This window comes from Fusarium phalaenopsidis (assembly GCF_050370095.1).
Source record: "Fusarium phalaenopsidis strain FUZ10S chromosome Unknown contig_32302, whole genome shotgun sequence".
Classification (NCBI taxonomy): domain Eukaryota; kingdom Fungi; phylum Ascomycota; class Sordariomycetes; order Hypocreales; family Nectriaceae; genus Fusarium; species Fusarium phalaenopsidis.
The window spans coordinates 4,412,952-4,437,707 of NW_028145405.1; the positions used below are offsets into that span (position 1 = coordinate 4,412,952).

Here is a 24,756-nt window from a genome sequence, read left to right on the forward strand (position 1 = left end):
GCATGCAGCCGGAAGCCATCGACGCCTCGGCCGCCGGGACGATATTCGGGACCGGCATCTATCCCACTCTGATCTGTGCGGCTCCCGAGGGCAGTTGAAGAAGAAGCAAGTTGAAGAGCGAGCAACAGGAACAAGGACGTGTGACACGGAATTAGAGAATGGTTGATGGTTGATCGATGGCCACCACCTTGTTTGCTTAGGCTCGCCTCACTACCTACATACGTAACCAACCTAATCCATCCATGATGGCCCCTGCCACACAACCTTCGGGGCTTCGAGTTTCATCATCCTGCGCGCCATGATGATGGTAATTTCCAGGCAAGCCGGAGACGTACGTCGAGACGATTCCATTGCGACGGCAACCAGGCGGTGGCCGCCCGGAGATTGCTCCCATCGCGACCTTGGAACGGTTATGGCCCTGCCCGCCCTGGTCGCCCTCCTAGTCAAATTTGCCAGGCAAAGAGATGAGCAGGGCCGCCATCCCAGATTGAGGTTCCAGCAGGTCGGGTGGGTATCCAGGGCGATCCCCGTCCGACATGGCGTACCATGGCCCTCTAGACGTTGTCGTACGTGTTGGTGTGTGTATACATGTGTGTGTGCGTGTGTGTATGTGCGCAGAGACGACGTGCTTCCGATGAGAACACGAGGGAGGTCAAGGATCCGGCCATGGGAGACGAGACATTGGGGACATCTGTTGGTTCTGCGCATGCATGAGAAAGAAAAAAAAAAAAAAAAAAATGAGCGACTGCGTCTGGGTCGTTTCTGGGTGCTTCAATGACAGAGATGGATGTGGTTGCGGCTCCAAGCTGGATGGACAGGATGTACGACAAGGTACCTCTTGACCCCTCATCTCAACCAGAGTCCTCCATCCAACTATCGATGAAACCGGCCATTTCTTCCCGCATGGGAGCACCCAACGTCCGTCTACTGGCCGTATTTACCTCAGATCTCCGTCGCCCCCAGATCAGGCCGTTTCTAGCATCATGTTCAGATCAATCCCATGCGTGCTAGCGCCAAAGAAGCAACGGGCGACAGCTGACAGACAGAGGAGCTCAGTCGTTGGGTGCCATTGGGCTTCTTGGACCCGACTTACAGGCGCTGACTCGCTGGGTCTCCAACGCGCAGCCAGTAGGATCAGTGCGCGAGGCGCTTGCTTCAGTGGTGTGGTGCGCTATAGCGCCCAGCGCCCCCTCCACTGGCAACCTCCGCTCCACTCCCGCCATGCCTCGCCTTACAACGGTCGGTACGGCGGGGGGTGACGAGACGGGAGGGAGGTACCTTGGTGTACCAACGACCAGACCAACCTTGCCATGTCCCCTCGTCGTGGGTTGTCGACGGACGGACGACCCTCTCTTCTTCGGCCCTCTCTTCCATCCATCCTCTCTCTCACTCTCCCATCACAACTTGGGATCCAATCCTACCCCAGGCCAGGCCCTTTGTTACTCGCCCAAAGCGCAAGCGCGAGCGCAGGCCCAGGACAGACGGACAGGCATAGGCAATCGCTTGAGCCCTTGTCCCGAGCGTCGCCGGGCTCCCCCATACATCCATTGTTTTCTGTTTCTGCTTCTGTTTCTCTACGCTCCTTTGCAATCCCTCTCTCCCCACTTGCAACTCGCGGTGCTCCGTAGGTTGCCTTACAAGTTCACCTGCTCTATTTATCGCCTGACGACTGGTCGTCTCGCATTTGCATTAGGGCTTGGCTTATCCCACCCGGACTGGAGCCCGCCCAACGTTGTGTCCCCCTCCCCGAGGGACAAGAGCCTTAGCGCTGCGGCTGACTTGACGTCCATCCGCCTGCTTGGACAGCTTTGCCCGGACGACGCCCTGCGCTGACAACTTCAACCCGCAATATCAAGCATCGCCCTCCTCGGCGCAAGCGTCGCATCTCGTACGAGCCTCGCCCGTCTCGATCTCGCCGCGGGAACCCGAGCCTCTACCCGTCATCTTACTACCGCCCCGCGCGCGTGCCGCAACAGACGGTCCCCATCCTTCGGCGGTTGCGCGGCCGTGTGCGCCAGATCGCACGACTGTCGCTTGACTTGTCTTGTGAGGCATGTCGATGACAGTGGTAATGTCGACGACTTCTTCTCCAGCGACTTCTCCTCCAGCAGCTGCGTCCTCTCCTCCGAACCCCAACCACCCCGCGCTGCCGCCTCTGATCACCTCCCCACCATCGCGCCGAAGCATCACATCGCGCCCAATGTCGCACGCCTCCAGGAGCCGACTCTCCCAATACTCGACGGGCTCCTTGCCCACGAGGTCCCGTCCGACCTCTCATCTAATCCCCATGTACCCGTCGACTCTCCCATATACTCAGGTGCGGGACTTTGCATACCCAGTCACGCACCCGTTACACTATGGCCCGCCACCAGAGCCCTCGGGTCCGCCCTCGGGCATGACAACCCCGGCAAGCGAGCATCGCAGACTATCAGACCCTCCGGCCTCTTGGGAACAAAAGATGCCCTGGGATTCATGGGGCACCGATGCATACAACCGTGGCCATGAGCTTGCTCCCATTCAATTCGGAGATGGTCCCCCGTGGAGCGAGGATGAAGACCTACAAAGCCCCGTCGTCGCTACACGACACCGCAAACACAAGTCGACCTCGGCAGCTGCGGCATTAAGGGGAAGGACTCGTGAGGTTGACCTGCACCCGGCCAACTTTGATCATGAGCGGGGTTATTACGTGGGAACCGGTGGGGATGGCAGCGAGAGATATTATGTGAACAACGGCGGCGAGGCCAACGGCCCTGGTGGAGAGTATGTCACTTATCCGCCGGACCAGGCACGACACAGCCGGGCATATCATATTGCCCAGCAACCCCGTCCTGCCGACGGCGGTGAGTATTATCAGCCCGGGTCAGATGCTTCCAGCCCCCCATCGTCCCCAGGATACAATGAAGAGGATCAGTCTCGCTATTCACGAGATTATCAGTTTACCATTACATCGCCGGACGAGGAGTTCCACGGCAAGGCCGTTGCCTTGTTCGACTTCGAGCGGGAGAACGAAAACGAACTGCCCCTAGTAGAGGGCCAAATCATCTGGGTCTCGTACCGGCACGGGCAGGGCTGGCTGGTGGCCGAGGACCCGAAGACGCAGGAGAGCGGCCTGGTGCCCGAGGAATACGTCCGACTGCTTCGAGACATTGAGGGTGGAATGAACAGCCTGACGGGCCAGCTTGTGGAGGGAAACGGCTCCCCAAACGATGTGGGCACGCCTACTCAAGCGGAGCATAGCGGTCAATATGGCCACACTCCATCTTCCAGCAATGCGACTAACGGGTACCATCAGCCTATCGTGTCGATGTTCTCGACCTCGAGCAAAGACCTTGACCCGTATCCGACCCAGCAGCTGGGACTACACTCAGGACAAGCACCTCCTCAGGTCATCCACTACCACGGGCAGCGAGGAGGGAGCCAGGCAAACACCCCGACAATGGCTCAGACCCAAGACGTGGGGATGCTGAGGAGGGAGAGTCACGACTCTGGGAGGCAGAGAGACTCTACCTCTACGCCGGTACAAGCCAAACCGCCGATGGAGCTGCCGGATCCAGGGGGCGTTGAGGAAGCCGTGGAGAAGGACAACGAGAGGTGATGTGGTGATTCGATATAACGACTTGCATGCGATGCTTGAAGACGCTCACGACTCGATGTATACTTGTAAGGGAGCGGGCGGAAATACCAATAATACCACAACGAATTCGACGACATGTACGAAGGGCGGTGTTTCTGATATCCTGGCTATCCAAGCTGGGTCCAAATCTGGCTGTCCACGCCGATGAGCGAATCGGACCATTTTCGAAAAAGTACAAAGGGTGGGGGAGGACATATATCTGCGAATACCGGCGCATTTGTGGGGGGTATATAAACGGGCGGCAGGTGACGCCGATTTTGAGGGCCGAGTTACGCAGCAATGCCCATGTTAGAGGAGGTTTCAAGGAGAACCGGCATGAGGAGCCTGAAGCTGAAGAGGATGGCAGTTTGAAGTTGATGAAAGCAAGGTGTGTGTGGAGGCTGCTCGCCTGTCGGGGAGGATGAGCTATAGTCGTTGAATGTAATACCATGCGAATGGGAGCGATGCTTGGCTTGGCTTGGACTTGGCTGATAATGCTGGATGAATACAGTGTTGTTCAGGTCTGGAAGCACAGAGTGTAGCGAGCCAAAATGATGAGTCGTAATAAATCCTGATCCAAGAACCTAGAAGATAATGATCTAAGAAAGATAGTGATTGAAGAAGATTATAGCCCAAGAGGGTAAGTAATGAAGAAAACAACCTAGGGAAAAGGGATCAGAGAAGATAATAGTCTGAGAACAGCTCGACCAGCTACTCACTCATCTTGATGTCGTTCATCTCACATTCTCACGCAGTGAGGTCGTTGAGCCACACCCGTTGAATCTCGTGGCTTGGTGGACGTACGTCAATTCGAGCTGCATCTAAGCCACAACGTTCGACCTGGGGATCAAGCTTCTCGGTATCCCAGTCAGATCAACTGCCGGCTTACCAATCCACAGCCCAGATGATGCTATGCATTGAAAGAACCAGCTTGGAACAGCGTCAACGAAAACAGTCCACTGACGAATATATCCGGCTTTCCGACCGGCTCGGGGACCTTGTTGACGTTCTCGGGACATCACGTGACTCATAACGTCATCTCCATGACCATTTCGGAGTTCCGATTGCAGAATAAACTGAGCTTCCCACTCGCCGGCACCTCGACACCCTCTTCCCCCCAAGCTCTCCCGTTCTCCCGCCCTCCAAATCTTGTTTATTTCTGGCCAATTACTCCAATTGACCTCGTCCGAGTATCAGAAACTCTATCAAAATGTTTGCCAGAACTTTCCGCGCGGCCCAACCTCTCAAGAGGGTATGTCTCTCTCGCTTCTTGCACCCCTCCATTGGCGATGGCATCATGGCTAATTCGCTCCTCAGTCCGTCCGCCGCTATGCCACCGAGGCCGGCGGCGCGGGCGGCTCCAACGCCATCATGTTCGCCGGCGGTGCTGCTGTCCTCGGCGGTGCCGCGTACTGGTACTTCAGCGGAGCCTCGTCGCCCGCTGCTGCCGCCGCGGATGTGAAGCAGGCGGTCGGTGCTGAGCCCAAGAAGGCCTTCACTGGCGGTGATCAGGGTTTCCTCTCTCTCAAGCTCGCCGAGGTCGAGATCGTCAACCACAACACCAAGCGCCTGCGCTTCGAGCTCCCCGAGCCCGACCAGGTCTCTGGCCTTCCTGTTGCTAGCGCCCTTCTCACCAAGTACAAGGGCCCCGAGGACGAGAAGGCCACTCTCCGACCTTATACCCCCACCAGCGATGAGGGTACGTGTATAAACCTCTCTATGTTAAGCTGCGACTAACAGTGGGACAGGCGAGAAGGGTTTCATTGACTTCGTTGTCAAGAAGTACCCCAACGGCCCCATGAGCACCCACATCCACAACCTGGTTCCCGGCCAGCGCCTCGACATCAAGGGCCCTCTGCCCAAGTACCAGTGGGAGGAGAACAAGCACACCCACATCGCCCTCATCGCCGGCGGTACCGGTATCACCCCCATGTACCAGCTCACCCGCGCCATCTTCAACAACCCCAACGACAAGACCAAGGTCACCCTCGTCTTCGGCAACGTCACCGAGGAGGACATCCTCCTCAAGAAGCAGTTCGACGAGCTTGAGAACACCTACCCCCAGCGCTTCCGCGCTTTTTACGTCCTCGACAACCCCCCCAAGGAGTGGGTCGGCAACAAGGGCTACATTTCCAAGGAGCTCCTCAAGACTGTCCTCCCCGAGCCCAAGGAGGAGAACATCAAGCTCTTTGTCTGCGGTCCTCCCGGCCTAATGAAGGCCATCTCGGGCAACAAGGTCAGCCCCAAGGACCAGGGCGAGCTGACCGGCTCCCTCAAGGAGCTCGGCTACTCGCAGGAGCAGGTGTACAAGTTCTAAGCTGGGTTGCGAATGAATTTATCAGTGTTTGAAAGAAGATATACAAGACTCGTGTAAGATTTGCTCATAGAAGCGACATAGACGAGACGGATGTGCCGTCTAGAATTGATACCAGCTCAATCAACTTGCATGTGTTATACTTGATAACCAATGGTTTACTCGCATATTGCGCATTGTTGGATGTTTGCATTCACACTATGCCACCATCAGTTATGTTTCATGAGTCCGCAGCTGGATTTTGAGCAGGGCGTAAAGGAAGCAGATACTAGCACATGAGCTTCGCTACCTACTCATTTGATACTTGTACTCAAAGTCTTACATGAGGGTTATATAAATGATGAAGAGACTATCAAAGTATTGCTTTTCCTTAGATCTTCCCCTTCACACCCTCATCGTTCATCATTTGCTTTTTATTCAGATAGTCAAACTCTTTCTCATGCCATGGTGATGAGGATCAAAACTAAGCAAAAAGTGACTCAAGGGTATTTCACCGATGTATCCTGTACATATCGTACATCTAAAGTATCCTCCAGGAGAAAATATCCGAAATCGCTTTAGAGGTACAGTCAGATCTTTTCAGCTTGAAAACTTAGTCCGACAGGCTCTTAATAGCATTGTGGATGCAGCGGCCGATGATGCTGGACCACTTCAGACCGTTGATATAGTCCTTAGCATCAATACTCTCGTCCCAGCCGGGGAAAACAGCTACGCATGATTAGCTAGAGATTTCAAAGTGCAGTATAGTCAAGTACTCACCACCAGCGTAGCCAGTCCACAGGCCAGGTGCAAACACGACATGCTTGAACCAGTCTCGTCCATCGAGACCACCCTCGTAGAGGAAGCTCCTCTCAAGTAGCTTGTACCTCTTGTTGAGTTTAATAATAGCACGTCCCAGGCGGATCCTCTCAATGATGTTCCACCACGGGATGCCTTCCTCAATCTTACGAGTGACTTCTTCAGCTTCTTCATCAAGTTCAGTAGCCTTGAGGTGAAACTTCTTCAATGAGTGGCGAATATCCTTCAGGCTCTCCTTGAACTCGTCTTCACTGCCAACGGTGACGCCAGCAGAGACGCTGCCTCGGAAAGCGAACAGCTTGTCGCCACTGAGGTTTTCGGGGAGGGGCTCAAACTTGGCTTCCACCTTGTTGAGGTAACCATCCAAAGCATCAGCGTACTCGGTGGCACTGAAGGGGATGATGATGCTGCCGGCCAGTTTGGCGATGGTCAGACCCAGAATCTGGGCCATGGTTCTGTGGTACTTGAATCCACGGTCGCCATACTCGCTCATCCAGTAGAAGCTGTCGTAGTTGCTGTGGTAGTGATAAACAGCACTATGGCCGTTGTACTTGAAGCCAAAGTCAATGCTGGGGATACCAGCATAGTCTTGGAAGGCCGTGAAGTCGCTACCACTGCCCATGGTCTTGATTCTGCCATCCCAAAGATCTCCAACGGTCTGTCCAGGGACAGTCTGGTTTGGCGAGGGAACAATGCTGGTGACATCGCGGATAACCTGGTTGAGTAGAGGGGCCGCCGAGGCGGTGAATTCAGGGCCATCCACGCCAACGTCAACATTGACATAGGCGACACTGGCTCCCGAGAGCCATGGGAGAAACTCCTCAACCCATTCAGTGCTTCCAATGAGAGAGTACTCTTCACCGTCCCAGCTCGCAAAGACAATCGTACGGAGGGGCTTCCAGCCTTCTTCGATCGCCTTTCCAACTCCACGGATGACTTCATTGATGACGGCAGAGCCACTGTTCGGATCACCAGCTCCGCCGGCAATCCACGCATCTCGATGGTTTCCAACGACGATGACCTCATCCGGAATGCTGCCGTTGACCACACCAATGACGTTCCAGAGAGGGGTAGTAACATATTTCTGCTCGTTGTACAGGTTAACAACGACGTCGTCAGGTGTAGGGCCGATGTTGTAGTCAACGCCCTTGTATCGCAAACCTAGGTTCTTGTTCCAGTATTGGTTGAAGTCAGTAGACTTGGGGCCGTGGCCATTGAGAGCCTTGAGAATAGGCAGGGCGTCGCGGTATGAGATAGGGATGGACGGGATAGATGGGGTAGCATCGTCGACTGGGACGCGAGGAGCACCAGGCTTGGATGGATATCCAGGAGTAGATCTAGAAAGTTAGTCAAATTTTCGACGTTCATTGCAAGGGGACATACGGGTCACCAGGTCGAATGCTCAGGAACTCTGCACTTCCACGCTGGACACTGCTTGGGTTTCGTGCAGGTCCTTCAGGATAAGGCTTGTATCCATTCTCCTCGGTTCTCTCGCCATCATCGCCGGGATCACTGTAGATGAGGATACCAATCATACCCAACTCCTGAGCGCGCTTGACCTTGAGGCCACGGAAGATCCCTCCATACTTGGCAATGGCGATCTTGCCCTTGAGGTCAATACCGGCTTCAACGAGATCCTCAAAGTCCTTGAAGGTACCGTAGTTGACGTAGACGATGGAAGCAGTGACATTTCCGCTGGCGGCATAGCCGTGGAAAATTGGGACGCGGTTCTCGAGAGATGTCGTGGGGTCCTCAGAGATAACATCTTCTTCGAGGGAAGCCTTGAAGGTGGCAGTCCAGTCGTTTCCATCCTTGGACTTCTCCAAGAGAGAAACGCTAGAATCAACAGGGTAGTTGATGTAAACATCATAAGAGACGATTTCTGACTTGACTCCGAATTCCTCCCAACGGTCTCTTGTCCACTCAGCCTAGAAGATATGAGCTTCATGCCTTCGGGCAACAGGGGTGCAGTTACCTGAGAGTAGTTTTTACCAGCCAAGTGAGGGCCTGAAGTGTAGTATCGGCTCCATTCCTCGGCCTTTTTGGGGTCAGGTGTATCAAACAGAATCCGATCCAGGTCTTCCCGGCTTAGAGGTTTTCCATGAGGCCAGCCACCGGGTTGACCGCGGTGATAGCGATGAGGCCAGATGAACAAGCCGTGGAAGATAAAAGAGGCGAAACCACAGATAAGAACAACCGAGCTGACGATGGTGAAGAAGCGACGCCAGGTCTGGTGCGGGTACCTCTTCCTGGGAGGACCGACTTGGACGGTCTGAATGAGAGGGGTCCTCTCGTTGGCCATTTTCTCCTGGGGAGTAGAGCTGAGAATGGGGATTTAGTAAGTGTTGACCCAGAGTAGAGGCGAGGTCGAGCTCGAGATGACGACAGCCGGAAAGTGGAGGGCGTAGCTTATCGGGGTCCAAAGCACTCACAGGCTGCTCATGGTGAAGACGTCCTCGCGGATAGTGCTCCAGCAGTGGTTAAGAATCCGTCATCCGATGGTGGCCGTGTTTCTATAGCCTTTGATGTTGTTGCTGTTGTTGAAGTGAAGTGAGAGCTTCGGGCTTGGACCTTGAGAGTTAAGAGAGCTAAGGCGTGATGTGATGGGCGATGACGTTTCAACGGGAGGGAGATTATTGGCCAATCGCGGCAGGGTTTCACCCAGATGCTTAGAGTAGAAAGTGGTACCATCCTTCACCAGCCACTCAGTCTTAGGATGGAATTTGACAAGGATTGTGGCTTGGATGATAGATGCACACATTCACTGACACCATGTATACAACTAAGACCTTCTCAATACATGTATGAACAGCTCAAGCAGATATAATCCGTATATATCCTGAAGATGGGATCCATTCCCATTGCCCAACTAGGCGACCGGCAACCGGCCGAGCACTTTTCCCCGGCTCGGGCAACAAGCGGGGGTGGGCGGGGAGGCGTTCGGGGCGGGTGGATTACTAACACCCTGGCGCTCTTTCCCATGTCAAACCCGAAGATGGAGGTCCGCTTTCGGGGGGGGGCTTGCCCCAGAAAAATCAGATTACACCGACAATCGCCACTTGCGAGTTTGGAACTTTCAACAAGGGCCCTGGACCGTGATCTTTTTGCATGGTCAAGTGACGGTGTAGGCCCTCTCTTGTCCGAGATCCTATGCGTCATCGTCATGGTTCGCATATCACGGCAATGTCTCGCTTGTTGTTGTCTCGCGCGGGGAAGCTCTGGCCTCAAACCGGCGACTTGAACTGACAGCCGAAAGGCGTTCCACACAACGACGGACGTTACGGCCGATATGTATGCGGGCTGCGCGCTTGTGACCCTTCCTTCCCGGACCCTCCACACCCACAGACGAGCTGCCGCACTCCAATGATCGGCCCTTGTCCGCAGAATTGCCCAAAAGATCCCCCTGTCACGGCGTCTCACGGGCGACATTGGGGGGTTGGATCGGGGTGGATCTGCCCGAGAGATGCACATTTTCTGCACGGCACGGGCTGGGCCAACCCGTTTCTGGTCAGCATTGGCTTATTAACTAGAGGTTCACCTGAATCTTTGTGACCCATACCTTGGCCTGGCTTCACTCTCCGTCTGCCTTGACTCAACCTCGTCTTGTTTTCTTCTCGGTTGAAGCTTCAGACTGCCGGCGTGTCTTGCTTTCGAAGCAACCTCAAGGCCTGATACAATTCTCCTCTCAAATCCGCCTTGTACAACTTACACGAACTGCTACAAGCACTGTCAGAATCTGATCCGCGCGTTTCCCCACCCGCGGCCCCCAGATCGTCTTGCACCATCGGACCATGACAATGACGACCAAAGATAAGCCCAAGCTGCCCGTCCAGCAGCTGGCGATCCTGGGTAAGTATCAGAATCGTTTCTGTCGCTCCTATAGTTATTCCTAGTCATACTCCCAAGTGGGCGTCCCGAGGTCAGTGCTTGGGTACACAATCGAATGGTTCTCTGCATCATGACTCTGCTACTTTTGTGGTTTTCTTGTCTACCAGTGCGAATATGTGCTACTGTACCATTATTTTGACAAGAATGACTTCTCATCGGGCGCAGAGGCACTCCAGCAGGATGGTTCCAAACACATCTCCTGAGGACATCATGGTCCGGTTCACAGGTACCCTCTGTTTCATCTGTTGTATATGCTAACATGCCGATAGCCGTTGCCAGAATCGCCGAGCCCATGGCCTACACCTCTGTCTTTCCATACCTACCCTCTATGGTTAAGAGTTTCGGTGTCAAGACAAACAAGGTCGCTCGTTGGGCTGGTATCACCTCGGGTGTCTTTTCCATCGCCCAGAGTATCACCGCTGTTGGCTGGGGAAAGGCATCTGACACGTATGGTCGAAAGCCTACCATCATCACCGGTCTCTTGAGTACCATGGTGTGCTTCGTGATTTGGGGCATGTCTACGAGCTTGCCCATGGCCATTATCGTGCGAGCTATCCAGGGTGGTGGAAACGGCAATGGTACGTGTGCCTCTTCCATACTTGATATTCCCAATTAACAGTCTCCTAGTTGGTATCATCAGAACCATGGTGGCCGAGATGGTGCCAGAGAGGGAACTTCAGCCCAGGGCCTTTAGCATCATGCCTCTAGTCTGGAGTTTGGGCTCTGTCATCGGTCCCAGCTTCGGAGGCTTCTTTGCTGAGCCGGCAAAGCAGTACCCAGCCATCTTTGGAAACATTGAGTTTTTCAAGCGTTTCCCTTTTGCCCTCCCTAACTTGGTCTTGACCATCTTCTTCCTCATCTCAGCCACCAGCGCAACTCTGTTTCTCCATGTAAGTCGAACCCTTTGGCGAAGCTATTCAGACTAACAGGATCTAGGAAACACTCCCGAGCAAGCGAGGTCATAGGGATTGGGGTCTTTTGGTTGGTGATCGCATCAAGCGCACCTTGAGACGTTCACCCCCGGCCCCCTCAACACGCCGGGCCTCCTTTGTGGATGGAGAGGCTACTGCCCCTCTTCTCCCCAGCAAGGTGATCCCAACGAAACACAGCCATGAACCCTATGGTCAGCATAAGGAGAGCGTTTTTACTCGCCAGACTGTCATCAACCTCCTTGCTTATTCGTTCCTGGCCTTCCACTCGGTTGCCTATGATCAGGTCCTCAGCGTCTTCCTGTACCACCCGGTTGAGGATAAGACCCCCGACAACTTCAAGTTCCCGTTCTACTTTTCTGGTGGATTTGGGCTGGAACATGGCCAGATCGGTTTGATCTTCACATTGTACGGCATCGTCTGTGGTGTTATCCAGTTCCTGCTCTACCCCCCGATTGTGACGCGGTTCGGCGTTCTGCGGTGCTTTAGAGTTTGCTGTAAGTCATGAGCGTCATACAAGGTGTGGTTTGATACTAATCTCTCACAGGTCTTCTCATGCCCCTTGTGTACTTCCTCACCCCGTACTGCGTGCTCTTCCCGACGGCACAGTCCCGGCTCATCGCCCTCTTGGTTGTTCTATTGATCAAGGCGGCTGCTATTATCGTTGCATTCCCCTCGACAACGATCCTCCTCACCAACTCTTGCACCTCGCTCCGCGTGCTGGGCACCCTGAACGGATACGCCACCACCTTCAGCGGCATCGGCCGAGCCCTAGGCCCGGCCTCGACGGGCGCCGTTTTTACCTGGGGCGCTGACAACGGTTACATGGTAACACCTTGGTTCTACCTCATGTTTGTGGCCATTCTCGGTGCCATCCCGGCGTATATGGCCGTCGATGGCAAGGGTCCTACTGCCTCGGCGGAGAGCAGTGATGCCGAAGATGACGAGTCTACTGATTCCAGCACGCTACTGCTGCAGGACGACTCTGCGATAGCTTCGGATTCTGAAGATGAGGACTTTCAGCCCTCGAGTAAGGGCAAGTCGCAGCAGAGCTACGGAACCATGAATGGAGAGAGAAACTAGGGGTGATTGTGACGAAAAATTTAAAAGGAGTGAATGTTTGAGTGCTGTGGAAGAAGGATGCCGATATTTGGCACATCAACTTAGTTACATAGGTAGGGAGCTGGGAAAGGGATTTCAAGTACACTTACCTAGGTATCTATTCCCATATTTGATGAGATTATAAAAGAACCTCATCTAAGGCTTAATATAAGGATTTTCTTTTTTTTTAAAAAAAAATGACAAGAGACTTTATCTTAAAGTGGATTATGTTCTCTAACTTTATAATTACTTTTATATAGGAACAACCAAGAGGATTTACTAAGGACAACCCGAGTGGCAGACTAAATACCTAAGTTGGTGTGATGAAACTCGCTCCTGGGAATCATCCTTGGCGGCAACCCTTGAACCTGAGGGTATTATGATCAGCATTGTTTGCATTGGTGGCGTCGAAACATGACGAGCATCACATCCTGACATCTGACAGTGTTTTGCATGGATACATCTGATGATCATCATATATCACACATGAGCTGAACAGATCCTTGTTTTGTCACTTGCATTTTTGCCAAGGTGCACTTTTCTTTTGGTGACGGGGATGGATTCAATCTTGGCTACTACCTTGATGATCAAGCCGTACAATATGAAATAAAAGGTATAATAAATCTGATATCTCAACATAGAAAAGAGTTGAAGCAGCCGCTTGGAAATGCCGCCGCTTAAATAGGTATTTCGATAATAATAATTCCCGCTTCCCTGACTTTTTCTCTCCTTTGTGATCAAAACCAAAAGTCATAAGTTAAAACCATAGAGTTGAGCTCATTGCTCCCAAAAATTTTCAACGCCCAGTGTTCGAATGATGGATGCCCAAGATCGCTTCAGTGTAAAAAGGGGGGATATCGTATGAGTACAGAGGTTGGTGCCTCGATGAATAGTTCGTAAGAAGGGTGATCCGGTCTTGACACGGTTGGTGTCGGACCGGGTAAAGTGATAATGGTAATAACGATATGCCATGATGTAGGCCATGGCTTATAGTATCAGGATGTGGTTGTGCACCACCCTGATCAAGAAACGTATGGTTAGATAATCCTTCGAAGAGCCATTTACATCTTCAGTAGAACGGTGAGGCTCTCCTTCTCGGATCACGGGCTCGGCGCCCTTCTCGGTCATTCCACTCCCAGTCAATATGACCCGGGTGTGGTCGTGGACGGGGCTCGCAGTAGTCATGCCTGGAGCAGCCATCCCATCTCTCGCATCGCCAGGGCACCTTGCGCTGATCGTCGGCACTTCGGCTGCGTACCTGGTGCTGTTCATGGGCGATGGAAGGGCGTTCGCGGAAGTGTTCTAGGTCGGCATCCATCTCGCTCAGCCGCAAGCTTCCTCGTCCTACCCAGTCGTCGATAGTGTCGGCAATCTGGCGGAATCCTTCGGTGTGACCGCCATCGTGGCTGGCCTTGAGGCCGCATGTGACAAACAGGTAGCTGTGAATCATCTCATGGAGAAATGTCGAAATAAGTAGGCGACGGTTGTACTGGGTGTCTTTGAGAATAGGCGAAGACAATACAATGAGTGTCTCGAACCCACTGACAGGGGAACGTCGCACAGCCGTGGTACCGACGATGTGTGCCTGATACTGGGCGCTGGCAGGGTGACTCCAATCCCAGGCGACACGACCGGCAAGGGTGTTGAAGAAGAATAGTTCATTGGCGGCAGAGAAGATGCTGCGAAGTGCATCCTCATCCAAGGGAAAGTCGGCGGCGCGAGACTTGGGGTTGATGAGAGTCCGGAGGATACGGCCGTGCCGCGAATCAGACCGGCGATGCCGTCTGCGGTTAGAGCCGAGGCCAGCGACGTGGTCCCGGACAAGGCGGGCGGCAGCGAGGTCGCTCAATAATGAGAGGCCATTGTCCTCTGCTTTGAGGGCGAGGCTGGCGAGTGAGTGCTGTGTCGTATCAGAAGAGACGGAAAGTCCGGACTCGGTGCGTTCCATAGCGCAGGCCTCGGGGACGGGTGCCGGGCCGAATGCGGCTGCTGGCGCCGGCCGGGGCTCGGGGGTTGAGCCAAAGTCGAGGCCGGTGTCGATGGAGAGGAACTCGTGATCCTCGGGGGGTGGCGAACGCTCGCGAATGACGAGAAAACCGAGCTTGTTGAGGGCCATGAGATCGGGGGGATGAATTGGCGGAGGAGTAGTCTCAATATCGTCGTGGTGAGGAACATCGTCCTCTGCAGGGGAGCTATAAGAGCGACCGTAAGGATAGTCGGCGTGTTGGTGGACGCCGCCGTAATGGGCCCGCGGGTACCCATGTCGGTGATGCAAATGCAAAGGATAAGGGTAAGCGGGCGACTCATGACCACTGGGCCCAGCTACGGGCGGGTTGTTGTATGCATCATCATATGGAAGTGCAAGTGCATCATCGATGTTGGTGTATTCGTAGTCGCCGTCGAACCTCTTCCTCTTTGGACCGAAAGTGAAGCCATCGCAGCCGTCCGAGTGGCTCACCCTCCGTTTGCCGCCGACGACATACGGGTCGGGGCCGGTAGCACCAAGCGAGAGACCCCCGTCATCCACCCGAAATGCCATGGGACATGCTCATCGACTCGAGCCGGGGTGTGTTAGATTGACAGGTGCAAGGGGAGGAAGAGGAAGAGGGAGGGGGGGAAGGATGGGAGGAAGAGGTCACATAGGGGGTAAAGAATGGAACGCCACTTTGTGATGGTTTCGTTTCTCTGTGAACGTTGCGTTGCGTTTGCGGTTACAGCCTCTTTTCTCTTTCGTCTCTGTTGAAACAATGGAGATACGATTCAGAATACGACTCAGAATCTGGATTGTCGGTTGGCCCCCCCTTTCCAAGTCAAGTCGGTGAGTCCGGAAGCGGATTCGGATGCGAGTGGCGGGAACGGGAATGGAGAAGGACGCGCGTGAGCCAGCGGTTGGCGGTGGAAGCCGGAGTTTGGTTGTTGAGAGGGAGGGAGGGGAAAAGTGCAAGAAAAGAGAAATTAAAATACAAAGTGAAAAATGAGAAAAAGGAAAGAAAGAAGAAACGAAATGGATGGTTATGTTGGGAAATGCATGGGTAGTAGGTGCAAAGACGTGCAAGAGCTGAGTCGAGTCGGATTGAATAGCCTCGAGTTTCACCGTAAGTCTTGCTTGTCTTGGTTGCTTTTGGTTGGGGGGGAGGAGTCGGGATCGTTTAATGGATGGTTCCCGGACGGTTTTGGACTGGTTTAAACGTCGAGTTATGCAGCTCGAGAGCCGATCACAGACAGAGAAGAGAAGAAGAGGGAAAAGGGACCACAGCGCATAACAAAGATTGGGAGCGGGAGCGGGCTTCGTCTCCAAATAAGCCTCCCCCCAACACAGGACAGGGCGACTCACTGACTGCACGCAAACAACAAGCCCAGGGCAGTTGTCTTGACAGGCCCTATCATCCTTGTACAGTTGTCCGTCCTGTCTCTGCCTCTGCCGCGGGCTTCTCTGCCTCTGCCAAATCACCGCCCGAATCGCGCTGGGGAATCCTTGCCTCGGGGGTGTGAGGCGCTGAAAGCGTGAGAATCACTGACTGGGCTGCTGCTGGGTGGCTGCTTGCTGCAAGTACCCCCCTTCCGGTCTCTTCGACAGAGAGCATGACACGACACACACGAGCTTTTTGCTCTGGAGGGCCCTATTATCCCATCCAGGGGATCCCCCATTAGTGAGAGGTCCATCCCCCAGATACGGGTCGCCTCACTCTTGTCGACTGGCTTGCTTTTTTCTCTTCATTCTTAAGCTGCTTGCCCGGGCTCCGGTTCTAATGGCGAACCGGCGTCGAGCGCTATGGCTATTGCGGCAGTGACACCGGGACCTTAAAATGAGGAACCCTGAGAGGGGGGCTTGGAAACATCGGGAATGCAATCTTGGACTTTGTTGGCTGTCGATGGCATGGCAAGGCATGGCAGCATGGCGGTGTGTGCTATGTCGCTAGGCGCCCGAGACGAGATGACGGCAGACCGAGAGAAACAGCGCAGCACGCTATCATACACTACAGACTAGGTAGAGTAAAGAGGCCATCGTCACCGCAGGTCAGCCTCGTAACCTGCCTGCAAATGGGGCCTCGGCCGGGCAAAACTGACCTGATGTCGTCGACGGAAACTTGGAAGCCTCCCTTGAAGGTTGAATTGTATACATGTACCCGGCCGAAACGGTCCAGACAAGGGTGCCCGCTGAAGCCACGAGATGCTCGCTGCAGATGACCAGGGATCTTCCCTCCAGACTACCAAATCCAGGGCAATGGGCCACTGCTACAACCAATATACATCAGAGATGTCTGTCGTTCTCTTTCTCTTTTGGCAATCTTGAGCCGAAAGGAAAAAATCCCAGCGAAGATCCCCATGTCTCAGCTTTTTGTATCTTCCCAAAACCCCTACCGCCCATTCAACAAAAAACCTTGGCTTCCACCATGCTTTATGATTCAATAACAAGGCGAAAACATCTCCACCTGTATGTACACAGACCTGACAGCGCACACCTCCTCCTCCTCTTCCCCGCTAGAGATGCCATATAAACCCACTTCCCGCCAGGGCCACCGTACTGGCGCCCGGTGCCTTGGACAGTAGCCTTCGTTCGCTCGTCGTCCAAAGACCGGGATACCCTTTGAAGGTTAGCAGAGTGCCTGACGTCGAATCCATGGACAATGCGTGCGTGATACAAGAGGGGGGAACCTGTATCATCCATTGAAAGATCGTCATTCAACCTCAATGCTGGGCTTCACTCGCTATCACGGCCCAACTCTGAGACGAGATATCAATATGAGGCCCTCTACCGCCAACCCCCAATAATAGCCTATAACTGCCGTCCTCTGACCAGATAGCCTCAGCTTCTCTAGCCCGTGCTAGAAACCGTCTATTTCCTTTGGCGCCTCCGCCCAGGACCTGTCAAGCGTCCCCATCGGCATCATTGGTCCAGGGATGCCGTCGGAGCCCCGTGATTGGTCGCCCTGTTATTCAGAGGGTACCTGAACTGGACCCAGTCGTGGACCTTGGCGAGAAAGGAAGTGAGAGAAAGCTTCTGCGAGATGAGATTTGGAATTTACAAATCTTCTTTTCTTACCGATGGATCTTGTTCTAGTGGTTTTACCGTCTTTTGATCCTTGAAAATCCAGAGATGGTGAGTGAATGTGGAGAACGGCAGCTAATGCATCCCGAGACAAACCCAGAGATGGACAGATGCAGATGCTTTCGAACTGACTCATAGCGTTGGATCGAGTTGGGTTGAGATGCAGCATGTAATCGGCCATTCTTTCTATCAATAGACACAAACTGATAGACAGCACAGCAATTACTGTACTCCTCCTCACTCTCTCTATCCAGTCAACTCCTCCTCGACAATCATCACCATCAACAAGCTCGTTCAACACTCCACTCCTCCTCTTCGTCGGCATCACCGCCACGCCCTGCATTGGCCACATCCATCTCGCAGCATGCAAGCACCCTGCGCCGCCTATACTCTTCTAGCCTGATGCTTGCTTCGAGTCCCGTCGGTCGGTCGTTGGCCGTGGCGTCCTTACTTTTCCGAAGCTGTCAACCAACTCTTTGTGCTTTGCCGCGCCGCCGCCTCATCTTGCCCTCCTCCTCGACGTGGTCACTCTATAGAGTAGTGATCCTCATGGAGTCGTGTGAGGTAAGCCTTTGGTGTGCGTCCAGACACATGAGCAACTTGTCAGAGGACCTCGCCCTCTCCACCGACGATCACTCGCTCGCTCTCGTCATCGGCAACACTCCACTGGAACTTTCAAGGGTCTTTGCCCTGCAGAGTGAACTGTTGATCCCATCATTGTCCGGTTATCACACATGCAGATGAAGCAACAAAAAAAGCCGCTCTCTTTTATTATCCTGGACCCTTAATGCAACCTGCAGCACCCACCCCCTCATCGTCACTCCGCCAGCCCAAGACCTTGCACGAACCGTGCCTCGTCAGCCTGCCGTTCCAGAGCCTCCCGCATCCGCTGTGAATACACCCGTCTCTGGTGGTCCTCCGCAGCCTCCCCGGCCCTGTCCCCCTCAAAGTCCTCCGGCGCGAAGATCGGAGCCCCCGTGAAACTGATCATCCCCAGCTTCTCTCCCGTCCAGAACAGGACGTTGTCCTCGTTGGGCCGGTCCGGCTTGGACCGGCGCTTGGTCGACAGGATCTTGCGTGCGAGGTCGTCGGAGCCCGGCATCGAGGCAAAGAGCGACGCCTGCGTCTGCACGTCGCTGTGCCCGATCTTGATCCGTCGGCACTCGGTGTATCCGTCCCTCTCGAACCACTTGATTTGCCCGGCCCCGTCCGAAAAGGCAATCTTGGTCCCGTGGTTGATTACCGACAAGATGATGGACGAAGCCGCCGTGTAGCGGTTCTTCATGGTAGAGTTTTGCTGGACAGGCCCGTCGCTTGACAGGTCTACAGACCCCAAGCCATACAACTCCAGAGAACCCTTGGTCTTGTACTCTCCGCCGGCAATCAGCGTGCGGCCGTTCTCAGACGTCTTGCACTCTTCAACTCTCTCGGCCGAGAGCTCGCCCCGACGGCGCACCTCGTGATCCACAGTAGAGAAGGGGTAAGGCAGGGCTGCCAGGCTAGAGAGCCTCGATCCCGAGTAGATGGAGCCCATGATCTTGGGAAACTGGCGTCGATCGTAATGCAGAATATTGGAAAACCGTCCCGACACGTAAATGTCGTCCGACACCATCTCGTCGCCAGCCGGCCGGGGCAGGTGGAGAATGCTGGTCGGCGTTGGCTGAGACAGTGAGGCGTACGGTGGCAGTGGGTTTGGGTCAAAGATGGCCTTGAAGGGATTGTCTTCCTCCAGGCTGCTGCTACCATCGAGACGCTCCACAACCTCGTCGTGTACCTTTGATGGTGCTCTAAAGTCGTGTAGGTGGATGCCCAATGAGGTGCCCACGGTCAAGGGTACTCCGTCTTGGATCTGTGACAAGGTTGTGATGGACCACTCGAAGGAATCTCGCTTGACTACCTCAAGGCGGTTGAGATCAACTTCGATGAGGTCTGGTAGAGTGTCAGAAAGATCAACGATCAACAGTTAATGGGTCCCGGCACTTACGACTCTGCACAGCAAAGACAGCCTTGTGGTTGCTGTTGCTGACGCTAACACACTCTGTGACACCCGTGTCGATCTTCTTGGACCGCCTCGTGTTCTGATCTCCCCGGCCGTCAAAGAAGAGAATGTCGGGTTGGCTCGTGGCCACGATTCCTCCCCTTTTCCCTCGGCTTCCGTTGACATCCCACAGGCAGACAGACCCATCGTCCAAGGGGGAGATGGCCAAGAGGCTGCCAAGGCCATCGTCTCCGTTGTTTGGGTTGTAGAGTGCCATGCCTCTAACCTCAATAAGGTGCTGCAAACCGCCAACTCTGACACGCGGCGTCTCCAGCCAGTTGACACATGTTGGGCCCTGGCGTTGAATGTACTCGTCATACCACGAGACGTGCTCACCAGGGAATGCTGGGTCCCAGTTGGCCATGTCCTGGAGGAACTCGAGATGCACCTTGGCTGGCCGAGGGGGTTCATCTGCGTCTGGGAGTAAATCATAGTCGCTTACATCTGGGTCTTTAGCCTTGCCCAGCTTGGACTCGGCAGAAGTAGCAAAGATCTTCCGGCGGTTCTGGAGGAAGTGATACCATGGTGAACGCTCGAAACAATGGCGCTTCCACAGTTCATGGTCAAGACAGACTTCCCTGAGTCTGCGTGAGACGAGTTGAAGCCTGGGAAGGTTGTGAGGTTCGAGATCTAAAGTGCCGGCGTCAGCAAGTTGATAGCGGGGTACTGATTCACGGCTGGCAACTCACAGCACAGGATCTGGAGCAGGATCTCATCCGGGAGCCCATCCCAGCGGCGCTCAGACTGAGTGGGCGAGGCCATGGCGCAGGCTGCAGAGGAGCTCGGAGAACTCGGAAGATGGCAAGGCAGACGAGGACTCGAGCGGACAAGAGAAACGAGAGTTGGCTCGATGACAAAGTAGGCAGGCAGACCAGGCTGATTGATGATTTGCGGGCGGAAGTGCGGGTGTTCCTGGGTGCGTGCTGGGCCTAGGTTGAAAAGGCGGGTCAGGTCGACAAGGGTTGCAAGAGTCGCGATAAGCGATGGAGATGGGCCTGGTCTACGGAGAAGTCAGTTAAGCGACCTCCGCTTACTTGTGCCTATCCCAATGCTCCAGAATGTTCATCTACAGGCTTCTTGACGACTCTAGCCGACTGATGGCGTCTGGTGGCTCAATCTCAAGAGGTCCGTCTTCGCCATCAATTGGTCAACCACGGGCATCCATCTCGAGACGCGGGGATTAGAGTCTTGGTCCGGTTCCCCGCTTGGACGATCCTTTCACTCAGACTCTTTGTCTCCTACAATGGAAAGACTTCAAATCGGGGCTTCTCTTTCGATGCTTCCGAGACATGGAACTACTATGCCTGTTTCAACCACCACTAACAGCCACAGGGCCATGGGCGCTATGTGGCGTGCTAGGCCCGGATATCCCATAGAGCCTCTGCCAACAGAAGCCCTCGCCAACTTGCCATCACTGCCAGCCGTCCATCACTGTCAACGACAACTTCATCAGTTCTTTGCCAGCTGCCAGGCCACAACCCGTTTCTAGGGCAATGATGTTCAAAATACCATAGCCCTAATCGATAGGACTTTCTGGCGACGCGTCTGCCTTAGGATGCCACACTTTTTCCTCCCGCAATAACAAATCCCCCTCCTCCCCAAAACATCCCAACACCCTCACCTTTCCACCTCGCAAAACACCATCCTCTGCATCGCATCACGGTAACCACGGTTTCTCGCGCACCCTAGGTGTGGCTTCAACTAGGGTATTCGCTTCTCAAGAACGCTCTGGTTGGCTGCGGCTTCTAGGCTTGCGCGATAATCCTATCGTGAGCGTTTCAAAGGCTCCTCACCACGTTCTACCTTTATCTCCAATCGATCCTATTCAAACAACCCTATTCAAAGCACCGGCAGATACCATTTACCATCATTTCTAAGACGCCAGCAGACACTCTTTGCCATTATCTTCAAGACACCCTTCAAGACACCGGCAGATACTCTTTGTCACCATCTTCGAAATCCACTACAAGCACGACAGAGAATCTTTGCCATCGTTTTCAAACCCACTTCACTACGAGCACGCAAGTGCCTAAAACTCCAATCATGAATCCTCATCACGAAAATGTAAGTTTCCACCTATCCATCGACCCAGGCGAGACCGCGGTATGCTAAACTTTATAGTCGCTCCTCTCACCCAAGAGTGATCATTCGGGCCGAGGTGCGCGGCATGGTAGTAACACCACCGCTACCTCAGTCTCCTATCACTCGGACCCTTTTGCGAGCTCTAATCTCGATGAGGATGTTCAAACCAAGGACTATTCCTATGTCAAGTCTCGTACTCCCAAGAGCGAAACTCCTCGCCCTCGTGGTTTCATCAATGATCACGCATCCCGGACTCCATCCAGCAACGTCAAAGCCAAGATGGCTTGCTTTGAGAGCCCCAACTCCTTCGGAGATGATCGTGATGATCGCGGTGATGAGCGAGCCGCTTCCGAGTGGGAAACAGTCGCTGCAGATGATGAGTTTGCACCGTACCCTGAAGTCACAACCAAGGCCCAGAGACGCCAGGGAAAGTCGAACTTCACTTCGACCACCCCTTCCAAGGCTTCTAAGACTGACGCCATTGTTCATCCTCATATCATGAGCTGGGGTCAGCCAGCGGAGACTTCTAACCCTGTCTCGCGTCGCGATCCCGTTCGCCAGCCGTCGGTGCGACCAGAGCAAGCGTCATCTCCGCGTTTGCGCACTTTCCACTCCTCTTCTAGTCTCTACAGCGAGCTGGATAAGAAGGAGAGAAAGGGTCACAAGCAAGCTCTTCACTCTGACGGCGCTGAACCTGACACGACTTACTGCGAGGGAGAACGAGCTGAAGACGTTCTGCAAGATGAAGACGATCTACCAGTTCAAGATGGTCTGCGAGTTCCTCAAAATCAGGACACGCTCAAGCGAGCCTCTGCTATCACCACCAGCAGCCATGGCGACCCCTTTCACTACGACGGGGACAGGTACTCGGACTTTTTGCGCTCCTCAATCGAACGGGATGTGAGTGATGCGCTACACCATACCGGCAAAACTACCTATTCGAACTACAGCGTCCCACAGTCCCCTGAGAGCCACACTCCCAAGGGTTATCCGCATGGTGGTCATGTTGGTTCCTTCTACAACTCTGCGGCTATTCGATCGGCCTAGAATGTCGACGAACAGGTAAAGGTTCCCGTCGGTCGACAGCCCGAGGAAGAGCCATCTCCTGAGCCCATCCAGGACCGCCGACTGGACGGCGAGATTGTCACACTGCTGAAGAACCGGACCGAGACCCAGGCGGGTACCGAGGCCGATTGGCAGACTGTAACTACCGAGAATCACCCTTACGATTCGATGCGCCAGGAATTCCATGATAGCATTGCCAAGGGTACTGGAAGCAGTCTTGCTGATGTTTCCGATACGACGGAGCGTAACCATCACCTTTACGAGTATGGGTCCATGGACAGAATCATCCAGCATCCTTCTCGCGATGTCAACACCGGATCCTACCGTGTTCGCAACGACAAGCCATCCAGACTCCCTGTCCTTGTTCCTCAGGCTGGAGGACGTCCCGGGCTCTTTGCTCAGAATGCGACTCGCAACTTGGTTCAGTCACCTCCCAGAATCCCTGCGTCCTTGGCAGGCTTGTTTCGTAAGGACGGACATGGACAGACTGCCAAGCGTCGAAGTCTTCTCCTGGATGAGGAACGCCGTGACAGTTACCAGACCCTCAGTTCGGATGCAGGTGCTTCCAAGGCTCACGACAATGGTGAATCTTCCAACGCCGACAGACTTTTCAGCTGGCCCCGAGTCAACAAGACCCTCGGACGGGAGCCTCCCAAGACTCCACCTACTATCTTGGACAAGCCACTGTACAAGCGAGACTTCCAGGAGGGAAGAAAGCGGACGCACGTCCCTCACGATGCTTTTCTCAAGAAGACTGAGACAATCCACATGGACCTCATCAGTCTCCCTGAGGCAGCCATGCTCCAGCGCTTCCGCAGAGCGCGAGGTGAGGAGGACCACACTATGACTGGTGCTGCGTTCGCCGCCAAGAAGGGTCATGGAAGCATCAACAGCCCCCTCGGCAGCCCCAGCTCGGCTACTTTTCCTCTGACTCCTACTTCGGGGTCTACTCTCCCACGCCCTGTCCCTGCGCATCATCCTGAGCGTGCCAACCACGACGGTTTGTTCCGAGACTGTAAGTTGAAAACATGCTCACCAACCTGAACTATATGCTAACTCGCATACAGCAAGCGAGCGTATCTCTGAGATGCTTATCCCATCTTCTGCTATCCTGGGAAGCACCGGGACTAATAGTCGATTCGGCACCAACAGAGGATGGTGCGGTGACAACATTCAGCCCTTCAACAGCTTCAGCGAAGATGAACCAAGATTCAGACGCGGCCCCGCCAGCACCTTTGGCAGACGATCGGACAATGGACGCGGTGACTGCTCGGGCGTTGAACTCGTCGACTTTACCTGGGGCAACGTCCTCCATCGTCGCCAGCAGCCTGACGACGCCGAAGACCACCGACAGAAGAGAGTCTTTGTGAGCATCGTCATCCTGACAATCATGTTCCCCTTCATCGGTGTGCTTGCCATTCGGAACAAGCTCGACGCCATGATCCCCTGGGCCACCGAGGGAGAGATGCACACTCTCACCCCGACCCAGCGGCGTACTCTCAAGTACCTGCTTCTGGCTCTTGCCGTTCTGTACCCTGCCCTTATCACCGGACTTGTTGTCTACTACGCGGTCCACCGCCGCTAAATCGGAGAGATTCTGAGAGAACGAGAGTTGTATGTATGGTTTCGTTTTTGGGATTATCATGGCAGAACAGCCTGCCCAAGTAACGGGGGCCAGGCGACAAGGCCAGAGAACATGGGCCTACGACATGCCCAGTCAGAGAGAACATAGGCCAGACGGCATGGCCGGAGAGAACATGGGCAAGGAGACATGGCCAGATGGTATGGCCAGATGACATTGACCACATAACATGGGCCAGAGAATATGGGCGTGATGATTTCACAGACAAAGACCCCATATACACGGATCAAGTGATG

General features: G+C 54.2%; 7 protein-coding genes across 7 annotated transcripts; 4 read left to right on the forward strand and 3 right to left on the reverse strand.

The window, feature by feature from the left end:
* Positions 1 to 2,071: 2,071 nt before the first annotated feature.
* On the forward strand, positions 2,072 to 3,595 carry LRP88_08718 (adaptor protein NBP2; the record flags this gene model as incomplete). The annotated part of the gene is made up of 1 exon (XM_083245219.1): positions 2,072 to 3,595. One exon carries the CDS (start codon positions 2,072 to 2,074, stop codon positions 3,593 to 3,595), a length of 1,524 nt encoding a protein of 507 aa, XP_083099713.1.
* A 1,228-nt stretch (positions 3,596 to 4,823) lies between these two features.
* LRP88_08719 (cytochrome-b5 reductase) lies at positions 4,824 to 5,930 on the forward strand (the record flags this gene model as incomplete). Its single annotated transcript, XM_083245220.1, has 4 exons — positions 4,824 to 4,865; positions 4,931 to 5,250; positions 5,312 to 5,318; positions 5,370 to 5,930. The coding sequence occupies 4 exons, from the start codon at positions 4,824 to 4,826 to the stop codon at positions 5,928 to 5,930; spliced, it is 930 nt and encodes a 309-aa protein (XP_083099714.1).
* A 589-nt stretch (positions 5,931 to 6,519) lies between these two features.
* LRP88_08720 (M28 family metallopeptidase) lies at positions 6,520 to 9,168 on the reverse strand (the record flags this gene model as incomplete). Its single annotated transcript, XM_083245221.1, has 5 exons — positions 6,520 to 6,635; positions 6,687 to 8,062; positions 8,136 to 8,653; positions 8,701 to 9,046; positions 9,158 to 9,168. 5 exons carry the CDS (start codon positions 9,166 to 9,168, stop codon positions 6,520 to 6,522), a joined length of 2,367 nt encoding a protein of 788 aa, XP_083099715.1.
* Positions 9,169 to 10,522: 1,354 nt separating this feature from the next.
* LRP88_08721 (major facilitator superfamily domain-containing protein) lies at positions 10,523 to 12,625 on the forward strand (the record flags this gene model as incomplete). Its single annotated transcript, XM_083245222.1, has 5 exons — positions 10,523 to 10,574; positions 10,883 to 11,191; positions 11,241 to 11,503; positions 11,568 to 12,039; positions 12,090 to 12,625. 5 exons carry the CDS (start codon positions 10,523 to 10,525, stop codon positions 12,623 to 12,625), a joined length of 1,632 nt encoding a protein of 543 aa, XP_083099716.1.
* A 1,087-nt stretch (positions 12,626 to 13,712) lies between these two features.
* On the reverse strand, positions 13,713 to 15,182 carry LRP88_08722 (uncharacterized protein; the record flags this gene model as incomplete). The annotated part of the gene is made up of 1 exon (XM_083245223.1): positions 13,713 to 15,182. One exon carries the CDS (start codon positions 15,180 to 15,182, stop codon positions 13,713 to 13,715), a length of 1,470 nt encoding a protein of 489 aa, XP_083099717.1.
* A 3,328-nt stretch (positions 15,183 to 18,510) lies between these two features.
* LRP88_08723 (F-box protein) lies at positions 18,511 to 20,493 on the reverse strand (the record flags this gene model as incomplete). The annotated part of the gene is made up of 3 exons (XM_083245224.1): positions 18,511 to 19,622; positions 19,678 to 20,361; positions 20,421 to 20,493. The coding sequence occupies 3 exons, from the start codon at positions 20,491 to 20,493 to the stop codon at positions 18,511 to 18,513; spliced, it is 1,869 nt and encodes a 622-aa protein (XP_083099718.1).
* Positions 20,494 to 21,774: 1,281 nt separating this feature from the next.
* Positions 21,775 to 24,463, forward strand: LRP88_08724 (uncharacterized protein; the record flags this gene model as incomplete). Its single annotated transcript, XM_083245225.1, has 4 exons — positions 21,775 to 21,795; positions 21,853 to 22,713; positions 22,876 to 23,893; positions 23,946 to 24,463. 4 exons carry the CDS (start codon positions 21,775 to 21,777, stop codon positions 24,461 to 24,463), a joined length of 2,418 nt encoding a protein of 805 aa, XP_083099719.1.
* Between the last annotated feature and the right edge of the window lie 293 nt (positions 24,464 to 24,756).